The 14,808-nt window shown below is 40.8% G+C and overlaps 1 protein-coding gene across 1 annotated transcript; it reads right to left on the bottom strand.

Annotated features, from left to right (window-relative positions):
* Nucleotides 1-13,467: 13,467 nt before the first annotated feature.
* LOC25500459 (disease resistance protein RLM3) lies at nt 13,468-13,956 on the bottom strand. The gene has a single exon (XM_013588881.1). It carries the CDS (start codon nt 13,954-13,956, stop codon nt 13,468-13,470), a length of 489 nt encoding a protein of 162 aa, XP_013444335.1.
* Between the last annotated feature and the right edge of the window lie 852 nt (nt 13,957-14,808).

Raw genomic sequence — 14,808 nt, 5'->3', positions numbered from 1 at the left:
GGATGGTAGAGATGAGCAGAAGACTCATGAGAACCTGATGTTGAAGAAGGAACTAGCTAAGGTCCGGAGGGAATTAGAAGAGAAAGACGAGCTGCTTATGAGGGATTCCAAGAGAGCCAGAGGACGACGAGACTTCTTTGCCAGATACTGTGATTCAGATTCCGAGTCCGATGATGCTCCGACTACTTCCTATGCTTGAGGGCTTCATTTGTTTATCTTGTTGAAATTTCAAAGTCTTCCTTTTGAAAATACTATGTAGTTTTGATTATTTGCAAGGTTTCTAATTTGTTTAAAAATCCTTCGATGGAAAAAAGAAGTCTTTTGCATTTGCATTTGCATATCATGCATCATATGCATCATGCATTGGTCACAAAGGCTTCCAAGTGCTCACTATCTCCTGGTTCCTCTGCCACAGTTTGAAAAGTGGCTCGTGCTCAGAAGGTCTACGAACCTGATAGAATCGATCGAACCAGAGAATACAGAAGAAGGAAAAAGGCTATGGAAGAAGAGAACGCTCAGCTCCGTACCGAGTTAGCCACTCTAAGGGAGGAATTGGCTAAAGCTAATGATGTCATGACTGCTCTGCTAGCCGCTCAAGAACAATCAGCTACGGCTATCCCTATAGCCACAGCTGTACCGGTGACTACAAGCGTGCTCCCAACCGCATCTGCAGACGCTCGCTTTGCTATGCCAGCTGGGTTTCCGTATGGGCTTCCACCGTTCTTCACTCCCAGTACTGCAGCGGGCACTTCGGGCACTGCTAACAATGTTCTGATCCCTGCAACAAATGCTGCCTCCATCAATGCGGCTTTGCCACAAACAACAGCAGCTGTCACTGAGCCTCTTGTGCATACCCTGCCTCAAGGTGTTAACATCAACACACAGCACGGAAGCATCCCCGTAACCAAGACCATGGAAGAGATGATGGAGGAACTTGCTAAAGAACTCCGTCATGAGATCAAAGCCAATCGAGGAAATGCAGACTCTTTCAAAACTCAAGATCTCTGCTTGGTGTCAAAAGTGGATGTCCCTAAGAAGTTCAAAATCCCGGATTTCGACCGGTACAACGGGCTAACTTGTCCTCAAAACCGCATCATCAAATACGTCCGAAAGATGGGCAATTACAAAGACAATGATTCCCTTATGATCCACTGCTTTCAGGATAGTTTGATGGAAGATGCCGCAGAGTGGTATACTAGTTTGAGCAAAAATGACATCCATACCTTTGATGAATTAGCCGCTGCTTTCAAGAGCCACTACGAGTTTAACACTCGATTGAAGCCGAACAGGGAATTCCTCAGATCTCTCTCCCAGAAGAAGGAGGAAAGCTTCCGTGAATACGCACAGAGATGGAGGGGGGCAGCTGCCCGCATTACTCCCGCTCTTGATGAAGAAGAAATGACCCAGACGTTCTTAAAGACCTTGAAGAAGGATTATGTTGAGAGAATGATCATAGCTGCCCCGAATAACTTTTCGGAGATGGTCACCATGGGAACCCGTCTGGAGGAAGCCGTCAGGGATGGAATCATTGTGTTCGAGAAAGCTGAATCCTCTGTGAATGCATCGAAGAGGTATGGTAATGGACACCACAAGAAGAAAGAAACGGAAGTGGGGATGGTGTCAGCTGGAGCCGGTCTATCCATGGCTACTGTTGCTCCTATCAATGCAGCCCAAATGCCTCCGTCATACCCATATGTGCCGTATTCTCAGCATCCTTTCTTTCCGCCATTTTATCATCAGTACCCTCTGCCACCGGGTCAACCTCAAGTACCCGTCAATGCAATTGCTCAACAGATGAAACAACAATTGCCGGTTCAACAACAACAAAATCAACAAGCTAGACCTACTTTCCCTCCGATACCGATGTTATATGCTGAGTTGCTTCCGACCTTACTCCATAGAGGGCATTGTACAACTAGACAGGGCAAGCCCCCACCTGATCCGTTGCCTCCAAGGTTCAGGTCTGATCTCAAATGTGATTTTCATCAAGGTGCCCTAGGTCATGATGTCGAGGGGTGCTATGCTTTGAAGTATATCGTGAAGAAGCTCATTGATCAAGGAAAGCTGACTTTTGAGAATAATGTCCCACACGTCCTCGACAATCCTCTTCCAAATCATGCCGCGGTGAATATGATCGAAGTGTGTGAGGAAGCTCCTAGACTTGATGTCCGTAACGTCGCAACTCCTCTGGTGCCTCTACACATCAAGCTGTGCAAAGCTTCTCTGTTCAGCCATGATCATGCCAAGTGTCTAGGATGCCTTCGTAATCCTTTGGGTTGCTATACTGTTCAAGACGACATCCAAAGCTTGATGAATGATAATTTTTTGACTGTTAGTGATGTTTGCGTGATTGTGCCAGTTTTTCACGATCCGCCTGTCAAGAGTATACCTTTGAAGAAGAATGCTGAGCCTTTGGTGATAAGGTTGCCCGGACCGGTACCGTATACTTCAGATAGGGCTATCCCGTACAAATACAATGCTACCATAATTGAAAACGGAGTAGAAGTGCCTCTGGTGTCCTTGGCTGTGGTGAACAATACTGCCGAAGGAACTTCAGCAGCCCTAAGAAGTGGAAGGGTCCGTCCGCCATTGTTTCAAAAGAAGGCAGCTACGCCTACCGTGCCACCCATTGACAAGCCAACCCCGACTGATGTTTCTCCCGTTAACAGAGACGCGGGCCAACCAGGCCGGTCTATAGAGGATTCTAATCTGGACGAGATTTTGAGGTTGATCAAAAGAAGTGATTATAAGATTGTGGATCAGCTGCTGCAAACTCCGTCGAAGATATCCATTTTGTCTCTACTCCTGAGTTCCGCTGCCCACAGAGATACCCTTTTGAAAGTATTGGAGCAGGCTTATGTGGATCATGAGGTAACTGTGGATCACTTTGGTAGCATAGTGGGAAACATTACCGCCTGCAGCAATCTGTGGTTCAGTGAAGATGAATTGCCCGAAGCAGGAAAGCATCATAATCTGGCCTTGCATATCTCCGTGAATTGCAAGTCCGACATGATCTCAAATGTGTTAGTAGACACTGGATCATCTTTGAACGTGATGCCCAAATCAACGTTGGATCAACTGAGTTACCGGGGAACTCCTTTGAGGAAGAGCACTTTTCTGGTCAAAGCCTTTGATGGAACCCGCAAGAGCGTTCTCGGGGAGATAGACTTGCCAATAACTATCGGCCCCGAAACCTTTCTAATCACCTTTCAGGTCATGGATATTAATGCCTCTTACAGCTGTCTCTTGGGGAGACCTTGGATACACGACGCGGGAGCAGTGACCTCTACTTTGCACCAAAAGTTGAAATTTGCAAAAAGTGGAAAGCTTGTCACCATTCACGGAGAAGAGGCATACCTGGTTAGCCAGCTATCATCGTTCTCTTGCATAGAAGCAGGGTCTGCAGAGGGGACCGCTTTTCAAGGATTAACTGTCGAAGGTACGGAGCCCAAGAGGGATGGAACTACAATGGCTTCTTTGAAGGATGCACAGAGAGCCGTCCAAGAAGGTCAAGCTGCCGGCTGGGGCAAGTTAATACAGCTTCGTGAGAATAAGCATAAGGAAGGTCTTGGCTTCTCCCCAACTTCAGGAGTTTCCACCGGGGCATTCTATAGTGCTGGGTTTGTCAACGCAATCACAGAGGAAGCAACTGGATTTGGCCCGAGGCCTGTATTTGTTACACCAGGAGGCATTGCGAGAGATTGGGATGCCATTAACATTCCCTCAATCATGCATGTTTCTGAGTAATATACCTTGTTGCTTAAGTATCTTGTTTTTTCAAAATAACAATCATCTCGCTCTGCCCAAAGCGAGAGTGATATTTTCTGTAAGGGCATGTTTGTCTCGGCATTGCCGTTGATTAATAAAAAATTGTCGTTTCTTTCACGACTACTTTTTTTAGTGCTTTTTCCCTTGGAAATAATGGTAATGCCAGAAAAAACCAAAACATCTGTATTTTCTTATTAATTTCAAAATCTGCATAAAAAACCCTCTTTCTAAAATCATCCAACCATTTTACGCAGATTGAACTATAATGAACCCGTTGGGCACAGTAATCCTGCATTCTCTCCGAATTTTGAGTTTCCAGTGTATGAAGCCGAAGATGAGGAAGGTGATGACATACCATATGAGATCACTCGGCTACTTGAGCAAGAAAAGAAAGCCATTCAGCCTCACCAGGAAGAGATTGAGCTTATCAACATAGGTACCGAGGAGAACAAGCGAGAAATCAAGATCGGTGCTGCTCTAGAGGAAGGGGTTAAAAAGAAGATCATCCAACTCCTCCGGGAATATCCGGATATCTTTGCATGGTCGTATGAAGATATGCCAGGTCTGGATCCTATGATTGTGGAGCATCGGATCCCCACCAAGCCTGAATGTCCTCCCGTCAGGCAGAAATTGAGAAGGACTCATCCAGATATGGCTCTCAAGATTAAGAGCGAGGTTCAAAAACAGATTGATGCGGGTTTCCTCATGACAGTTGAGTACCCTGAATGGGTTGCCAATATTGTACCTATGCCAAAGAAGGATGGTAAAGTCCGGATGTGTGTTGACTTCAGAGACCTAAACAAAGCCAGTCCAAAGGACAACTTTCCATTACCTCATATTGATGTGCTTGTTGATAATACTGCTCAGTCTAAGGTGTTCTCCTTCATGGACGGTTTCTCCGGTTACAATCAGATCAAAATGTCTCCTGAAGATAGAGAAAAGACGTCTTTTATCACTCCATGGGGTACTTTCTGCTACAAAGTGATGCCGTTCGGCCTAATTAATGCTGGTGCTACCTATCAAAGAGGAATGACTACTCTGTTTCATGACATGATTCACAAAGAAGTCGAAGTATATGTGGATGATATGATTGTGAAGTCAACAGATGAGGAGCAACATGTTGAATATTTGACAAAGATGTTCGAAAGGTTGAGAAAATACAAGCTTCGATTGAATCCCAACAAATGTACATTCGGCGTCAGATCCGGGAAGTTATTAGGCTTCATTGTCAGCCAAAAGGGCATTGAAGTCGATCCTGATAAAGTCCGGGCCATCCGAGAAATGCCAGCTCCACAGACCGAGAAACAAGTCAGAGGTTTCCTCGGACGCTTGAATTACATCTCCCGATTCATATCTCACATGACCGCAACCTGCGGGCCGATCTTCAAACTACTCAGAAAGAATTAGCCTATTGTATGGAATGATGAATGCCAAGAAGCTTTTGATAGCATCAAGAATTACCTGCTGGAACCACCTATCCTTGTCCCACCCGTGGAAGGAAGGCCTTTGATTATGTATTTGCCAGTATTTGATGAATCCATGGGATGCGTACTTGGTCAACAAGATGAGACTGGAAAGAAAGAACATGCTATCTACTATCTAAGCAAGAAGTTCACCGATTGTGAAACTCGGTATACAATGCTTGAAAAGACTTGTTGTGCTCTGGCCTGGGCCGCTAAACGCCTGCGTCACTATTTGGTGAATCATACAACTTGGTTGATATCCAGAATGGATCCGATAAAGTATATCTTTGAGAAAGCTGCTGTTACTGGGAAGATTGCACGCTGGCAGATGCTTTTGTCTGAATACGATATTGTGTTCAAAACTCAAAAGGCAATCAAAGGTAGCATTCTTGCCGATCACCTTGCTTACCAACCTCTTGATGATTACCAACCAATTGAGTTCGATTTCCCCGATGAAGAGATCATGTATTTAAAATCAAAAGACTGCGAAGAACCGTTGATTGATGAAGGTCCAGATCCCAATAGCAAGTGGGGTTTAGTCTTTGATGGTGCTGTCAACGCTTATGGTAAAGGAATTGGGGCAGTCATTGTATCCCCGCAGGGGCATCACATTCCTTTTACCGCCCGGATTCTGTTCGAATGTACAAACAATATGGCTGAGTATGAAGCATGTATCTTTGGGATCGAGGAAGCAATTGACATGAGAATCAAACACCTCGACATCTATGGAGATTCCGCGCTCGTCATCAATCAGATAAAGGGTGAATGGGAGACCCATCATGCTAAGTTGATTCCTTATCGTGATTATGCGAGACGTTTGCTGACATATTTTACAAAGGTTGAGCTGCACCATATTCCTCGTGATGAGAACCAAATGGCTGATGCTCTTGCTACTCTATCTTCCATGTTTCGAGTGAACCATTGGAATGATGTGCCAATAATCAAAGTGCAACGCCTTGAAAGACCTTCGCATGTGTTCGCTATTAGGGATGTGATCGATCAGGCTGGTGAAAATGTGGTTGGCTATAAACCCTGGTACTACGACATCAAACAGTTCTTGCTGAGCCGTGAGTATCCACCAGGTGCTTCCAAACAAGACAAGAAGACCTTGAGAAGATTGGCCAGTAGATTCCAGTTAGATGGAGATATTCTGTACAAGAGAAACTATGACATGGTATTATTAAGATGTGTTGATGAACATGAAGCAGAGCAGTTAATGCATGATGTACATGACGGTACCTTCGGGACCCATGCTACAGGGCACACTATGTCAAGGAAGTTGCTACGAGCAGGTTACTACTGGATGACCATGGAGCATGATTGCTACCAGCACGCCAGAAAGTGCCACAAATGTCAAATCTATGCTGATAAGATTCATGTGCCTCCGCACGCTCTCAATGTTATTTCATCCCCATGGCCGTTCTCAATGTGGGGCATCGACATGATTGGAAGAATTGAACCGAAGGCTTCAAATGGTCATCGTTTCATCTTAGTGGCAATTGACTACTTCACCAAGTGGGTTGAAGCAGCATCTTATACCAATGTGACCAAGCAAGTGGTAGCTAAGTTTATCAAGAACAACATCATATGTCGATATGGTGTTCCCAGCAAGATTATTACCGATAATGGTACCAACCTGAACAACAATGTGGTGCAAGCTCTTTGTGAAGAATTCAAAATTGAGCATCATAACTCTTCTCCCTATAGACCTCAGATGAATGGTGCAGTTGAGGCCGCCAACAAGAATATCAAGAGAATTGTCCAGAAGATGGTAACCACTTACAAGGACTGGCATGAGATGTTACCCTATGCTCTGCATAGCTACCGTACTACCGTGCGCAGTTCAACCGGGGCAACCCCTTTCTCTCTTGTATATGGTATGGAAGCAGTTCTTCCTTTGGAAGTGGAGATCCCATCTCTCCGTGTGATCATGGAAGCAAAGTTATCTGAGGCTGAATGGTGCCAAAGCCGGTATGATCAGTTGAATTTGATTGAGGAAAAACGTATGGATGCCATGGCTCGTGGACAGTCATATCAAGCAAGAATGAAGACTGCTTTTGACAAGAAAGTCCATCCTCGAGAATTCAAGGTAGGGGAACTTGTATTGAAAAGGAGGGTAAGCCAGCAACCCGACCCAAGGGGCAAGTGGACGCCTAACTATGAAGGTCCTTATGTTGTCAAGAAGGCCTTCTCCGGTGGTGCTTTAATCCTTACACACATGGATGGTGTAGAACTTCCAAATCCAGTGAATGCCGATATAGTCAAGAAATACTTTGCCTAGAAATATGAAAAGAACAGCGTGGTAGGTCGAAAACCCGAAAGGGCGCCCTAGGCAAAAATGCGCTTCCCGGTGGATCGAAAACCCGAGAGGGCGGTCCAGGCAAAAATAAGGGACAAAAAAAATATATATGAAAAAGCTCGCTGAGATTGCACGCAACTCAGGCAAGAATGAGCGTCTCGATGAATCGAAAACCCGGAAGGGCGGTTCATGCAAAAATGAGATTGAAACAAAAGGCAAGTAACTATATCTGGCCAACCACCGTCCCCCTTGGGGCATCTGCAGCTGTTAATGACCATCTTCATCAAAAGCTCTTATACTTGCGAATTCAAAGTTTCTAGGAAATGTCATGATTACTGTGTTCAATGTACCACCAACCAATAAAATTACCATTTTCCAAGCTTTGTAAATCCGTGGAGTCACGCCTTCGGCTGACCACCACTCTTATACATCAAATTGAGCCTGTGCTTTTGTTTAAAACTCTATTTTCTTCTACTTTCAAAGCTATATACAATTTATTTTCCTTCTATTTTGATAATGACAATGCTTGAAACAAACATTTTTGAAAATTGAAAACTTTTTGTCTATTTTGAAAAGCAAACCTGAGCAACAGGGTACATTCAAATGAAACATGCATGAGCGAGAGTATGTTGATGTCTATCTCAATATATGTTACAAGCAGGTTCTCCTCCGAGATAGTCTGTGGTCAATGGCAAGAATGAAAAAACAGAATTAAAATGCATGAAAATGAATAGGCTCGCTAAGTTGAAAACCCGAAAGGGCGGCTTAGGCAAAAATGAACACCCCGCTGGATTGACAACCCGAAAGGGCAGTTCAGGCAAAAATGGGGCATTGAAAGAATTTATTTCCCCGGTGGATCGAAAACCCGAAAGGGCGATCCAGGCAAAAATGGGATGCAAAAAAAATGAATGAATGAAAATTGAGAAAATAACATGCAAAAAGCATTGACCACAGATGCGACGTCCACTATACATCCGGCATTATTCCCAGTAGAGTCTCCCAAGATTCTATCCCCAGCAAGTTGCGTAGCTACCTGCCCTCAGCCATGGTTCCGACACGTCTTCCAACGACGTCATCTCCAAAGAAGATTTCCAAGAATGTGTAATATAGCACGAGCCACTACGTGCCCAATACTCCAATATTTTGTCTGTCTCTGCGAAACTGTGTCTACAAACTGCCAACAGTCATGCATTACAAGCATTCATACATGCATAATCATGCATATTACGTGTCCATGCATTTAATGAAACTGTTATATCATCCATGCATATTTCCAATGTCAACATCAGTCTCAATTCAATACTCATGTCAGGTTCTCTGTCAAAACCTTGTGGGCCGATAATATCGGTCAATTTCTACCTTTCAAATCAAATAGACGTCAAGTCAATTCTAATCCCATTACAAATCCCCAATGATTTCCATCCATGTTTGGATAAGTGGCTAGTTCAATCCAAGAACAGCTTGTCCCTGTCTATTTACCTCCGTTATCAGTCGAGTAACCAGCTCAAGCCCAAGAGCAGCTCGCACTTGTCAATTTTCCATGTTTTCGGTCAAGTCACTAGTTCGAATCCCTAAGAACAACCCGTACTTGCCAATTTTCTCTTTTTCCAGTCGAGTCACCAGTTCGAATCCATAAGAACAACTCGCACTTTCCAATATCCCCAAGTGAGTTACCAGTTCGAATCCATAAGAACAACTCATGTTTGTCCAGTAACCTCTATCCCCTGTGAAGTGACCAGTTCGAATCCATAAGAACAACTCGCAGTTGTCTGTTTGTTTCATTCCCGGTCAAGTGGCTAGTTTGAATCCAAGAACAACTTGTACCTGTCCAACTTGTTTCTAGTTTCCCGTTACGCTGCTATTCACTATCTTTGTCAATGTCTACCAATCCCGCAATGGATACGACATATTTTGTTAATTCCAATCCCCATGAGGTCTTGCATTCATAATCCAAATGATGCATGGCATGCATATTATTTGAAAATGGGTAGGCGTATTTTTTACGTCCAAACACAGTGCAAATGCTAATATTTAAGTATCTTCGTCCTGTCAAGCCAAAGACTCCGTCTCTTGACTCTCCAGACAAAGAAACTTAAATAGGGGCAGCTGTTATACCCTGTTTTTGGACCTAAAAATACTGGGTCCAATTTCATTTCAAACTTTGTCAATTATCAAATTTCAACTGCACAGTTCAAATTATCTCTGCCTCGCAGTATTTTCAATCACAATTTTACCTATGTTTTTCTTGCATAAAACCTTTCGAAATGTCTTTACTTGTCTTGTAAGTCATTCAAAAGTGTCTCTGAATCATTACATTGCTTTTTCTACAGTTTATTTCAAAATTTGCGAAAAGTCGTACAGAAGGGTACTTTGGTCATTTCCTGCAGTGGGACCCATTTTCATCCTTGTGACTGTCTCTGAGTCTTTTCAGATTGATTTTTTAACATTTCATCAGTAAACCTTGTTAAATTCATTTCAAACTTGCATCTGAGTCAGTGTCAAGTCAATTTGAATCTGTTTAGGTCATTTTTAGCCCTAGGGGCATTTTGGTCATTTCACACAAAATTTCGGCATAGAGAGGTTACTTTGAAGTACCTCATTTAAGCCATTGGTTCGTTTTAGTCCTTTTGTTGATTTTATTTTAGGTTTCACTTTACGTTTTGTCAGGTTACCAATTTTATTTCAATTTTATTTTTATTTTGCATTTTGGTCCTCAAAGAGGTCCAAAATTGCTTTTCAATCCATAACCTTTTTTAAAAAAAATTACATTTCAGTCCCATTTTTTTTTAATTTCGCGTTTTAGTCCTTTTTGTTAATTGCAGTTTAGTCCTCAAGTTCTTTGTTTTTGCAGAAAGGTCCAGAAGCCAAATTTGCCAGGGCTGAGCAATTCAGTCCTTTTAACAGGTGTCGCATTTCTATTGGTTCCAATGAACACATGTCAGCTATAAAAGGTGTACAGTGCCACAAAGATCCATTAACTACACGCCAACTCATAAACACAATTCTAACTTTCTCTCTCTCAGCAATTGAATCAAAACAGAAAATTTCTCAGAATTTCTCAAGAACACCAAGAACACAAAACCCTAACCGTTTCCAGAAACCCTAAAATTCATCAGAATCAGCAATTTTTGGATCAATTCTCAGAGATTCTGTGGAATCTTCATCACTGAATTGATCGTTTCTCTGCAATTCCAAACGCGAGCTCGCATTGAAGCAAGCTCAAGCGTTGATCACAGAGAGAAGATCAGAAGAGAGAAAGCAAGTTCAAGCGCATAATCACAGAGAAAGAATCGGAGAAGATGAAGGGATTGAGCCAGTGAATCACCGATTTATTTTCGGTCCAAAGAACAAGCAGAAGAATCAAAAATCATCAAGAACAGAATCAAGATTTCCGAAGGATCTCGTAAAACCTCCAATCAAAACTTCAGGTAAAAACTCAGAATTCCTTTTCAAAAGTAATATCATAGTTTAACCTGTAAAATCGCGTGAACAAACAGAATCCAGAGGTTTCCAGAATTAAAAACTAAAACCAAACCGTAAAACACCAAAACCTAGATCCATAAGGATCCAAGATTTGTAAGCAAGAACAAGCGCCAGAGAGGTAGCGAACGCAGAATCAGTGTAGATCTTAGGGTTTCACAAGTTTCTTTCAAAAAATTTGAAAACCTAAAAAATATTTTCAAAACCGTAACAAAAATGTAGATCTACAAAGATTCAAGCCTTGCATGTGATTTCCGGTTTTAGATTCTTGTTTAGGGTTTAAAGGCGAGTTGATTGATGTAAAAATCTTGAAGTTCTGGTAAGTTTAGAGGTCGCCGGAAACTAGAGATCTCACCGGAGAAGATGAAGATTCCGGCGGACCTATGAAGGTTCCGGCCAGATCTTCATCTTCCCCGGCCGTTCATCCATGAATCCGGCGGAGGAAGAGAGAGAAGCTCTGAGAGAAGAGAGAGAAAGGATTTGTAAAATGAAAAAAACCAGTGCTAGTGTGTTTTTATAGGCAACTGAACCGGACCGGTTCAAGACCGGTCCAATCCCTTCAATCCTGAGCGTTAGATCTAGGGTTTCCCTCCCTGGATCAATCCAACGCTCCTTGTGCATCCGGATCCTGTGGTTTTGGGCTTGGGCTTTATTCTTTTTTTTTTTTCTACGTTTTTGTTTTTTTCTTGCTATTTGCACTGTTTTTCTTGCTATCTGAACCTGTTGCTTGCTCACATTTTTTTACAAAAAAATTCCTAAAAATCCTAGTTGTTTCTTGATATATTTTTGGTATTTCTATGGTGTTTTGCATGTAAAAAAAAAATGGTAAAACGGCATGAATTAATTCCCATGTGTTTTTACACTTTTGGTATTCTTTTGGTTATGTTTTTGTTCTTGACACTTTGATATGTGACATGGATGAATGATACCCAATATTGTGATGAATATGCCTCTGGTCATGTGCCCTTTTTGCTGTTTTTGGATATGATTTTGTAAATTTCTTGTTTTGCAAGCAACAAGTGTTTGTCTTAAGGAATAAAGTGTCAAATTTCTCTATGAATTTGGTGTGATACTTTGCTTGCATGTGTCTCTATTAATTTCATGTCATGGCTTGAAACAAAATCTCTTTCAAAATTGCCATGATGTGAGAATTATGGGTCACAAGCACATTTAGGTATCATATCAAATTTTTTAGGTTTTTTACCACTTTATTACTTTCTTTTTGCCATTCCTATACAATTTCTTTTTGTTTATTTCCTACTATTTTGTGCTTTATGATTACTAACCATTTCATTTCATGTGCCATACATTTCATAGCATTTCACTATCTCCTCCACTTTCTTTAGCTTAGCATTTATTTTTGCAAGTTTTAATTCATTCGGTGATGTAATTTGTTATCATTGGTTTGTAGCTTGGCAAAGAGGCCATAGAATGTATTTAGGCAATTTTTGTAATATGGACTATGGACACTATGGCGCACCGGCACACACACACTCACCCTAGATGTATGCCTAGGATTGCATGTGTAGATGTATGGCTAGGATTGCATGGTTAGATGAATGCTTAGGTCTAAACACTTAGAGAAAATCCAACTTTTTCCAAAAATATGCAAACAAATTCGCTTCAAATATTTTTCATAAAAAATGGAGTCAAAACTCCAACAATTTTTCACCTTTTATTTTCTTAATAAAATTCTCAACTAAATCTAATCATTTAGACTTTTTTGCAAAATCACTAAACAAATCTCCACTTTTTCATACTCTAATGCTCATGAAGCCTCTCAATCCCCTTCTTCAAAATCATTTTCAAAATTTAAAATCAAACAATTAAAACCAAAAAACAACAAGTCTTTTTTTTAGCAAGAACTACGCCGGTTTTGATCCCGTAAAACGGTACGTAGGCAAGGGACTTTAACCCCTCCAAGCCGAAATAAAATCAAATTCTACTTCTTCTCACCCCCATTCTTCACTCAAATAAAACTTCTTTTCTTTCAATAAGTAGGCGATAAAAATGAAGCGTAGAAATAAGCTTAGGAGAACGGTTCTTATGGAGTACCATAATCGCTCCGGGTGCCTAACACCTTCCCTTAGCGAAAACGACCCCCGAACTTCGAATCTAAGGGTTTTTTCTCAATTTTGCCCTTCCCAAGAAAAAATAGAGAATATCAACGGTCAAAAGGTTCAAGTCCAATTAATGGCTTGGCACCCAAAAACCATGATAACAGTGTTGATTAGGATAGAAAATGGAATTAAAGTCTACCATATCAATTAATCTAAGCCATTAACCAAACTTGTAATTAAAGGTCAAGATTTGGAGTAAGATATTACACTTGCTCTTGGAGTCAAAATATCCCTCCTCTTGTTAATTAGTTAGATTCGTGGTTTATTCTTACATGCTATCCGTCTTTTATATTTTATAAACAAACCCTCGTGTATCATTAATGAGGGTATTATGAAATCAATAATACCTGTAAGTTGTATTATGAAATCCAGATAAATTAGCTGCTTCAAAAAGAGCATTCTTCCATTTTTGTATCGTGCGAGCATTCTTCCATCTTTGTATTGTGCATTTGTCTTCCTTCTTGTGTTTTGCCAGCGCAGTGCCGTAACTCCCTGTGTGTTTCCGAACATCAGAAGGGTCAACATGGTAGAACACAGGATTAACAACTTGATCATTTTTGTGGCATTCCATTATTTGAACGAGTTCATTCAAACACCATGTTGAAGACGCGTAGTTCTCCGAGAACACGACAAGAAACAAAGTGGATTGTTTCATTGCCTTCACAAGTTCTGCCCAAACTTCATCTCCTTTTTCAATCAAGTTGTCAATGTAGGTAGGGTTATGTTTTCGACGCAAAGCTTTATAAAGATGGCTTATGAAACCAGCACACAGCCCGCAAGGAATAAAAGTAAGAGTTTCTCTTTGCAAAGAATTGGAATATTCCATCATGTGTTGAATGATGGTTTTAAGAAGGGAATGTTTATTTTCCTTTTTAAAATTACAGAAACTAAAAAATATTTTATATAAAATTGAAATAACTTGATAAATGATCATATAATATTTCTATCATACTAATTTATTTTAAAAAATAATTTATATTATACGTAATTTAAAAATGAAAAGTAAGTGATCTTTCTTTTTCCTCTTAAACTCTCAATTCAAACACACCATTAATATCTCTAGATGTTTACTTCTTTTCAACTTTGTTACAACTTATATTATAAGAAAACTTTTTATGTTTAGCAAAATGGCATACATCACATATTATCTTAGAATCAACATTATAAAAAAAAAGGAAAATTAGAATGTAGGGAATCCATTCTAGAAAAAGATAAATGTCCTAATCTAAAATACCATAGTTCTTTTATTTTTTACTTGAGAAGCCATTTACAAAGGGAAAATTGTATGTTTTACTTGAGAAAGAGGCATACTTATTTGCATGTGGTAGGTAATTCTTTCATTTTTTTCACCAAAATCAATTATTTTCCTGAGCAAACATTGGAAGCCGTTAAATGCAACTGTACAATCCAATATATACATATTTTTGATATAGAAAGCAAGTTAACTTTGAATTCAGGCACATACAATACATTGGAAAAGCAAGTTCAACTTCAATGGTATGCCCAGTTCTACCTCAATTTTGTGAAACACGATTTCTAGGCTTAAAACTCGAGCCTTGTGCATAAACTTTACCAGATTATTCCCCTTGAACTTTCTTGAATCAACAACATTAATCAAGGGTGACGAATCATCAACAGAACTGGGGAAAAATTCCCTTGTCTCTTGTTCATTGATGAG

The sequence above is a fragment of the Medicago truncatula genome, chromosome 8 (genome assembly GCF_003473485.1).
Source record: "Medicago truncatula cultivar Jemalong A17 chromosome 8, MtrunA17r5.0-ANR, whole genome shotgun sequence".
In the NCBI taxonomy this organism is placed as follows: Eukaryota; Viridiplantae; Streptophyta; class Magnoliopsida; order Fabales; family Fabaceae; genus Medicago; species Medicago truncatula.
The sequence above is the reverse complement of the archived record's forward strand: the minus strand, read 5'-3'. Positions and strand labels throughout refer to the sequence as shown.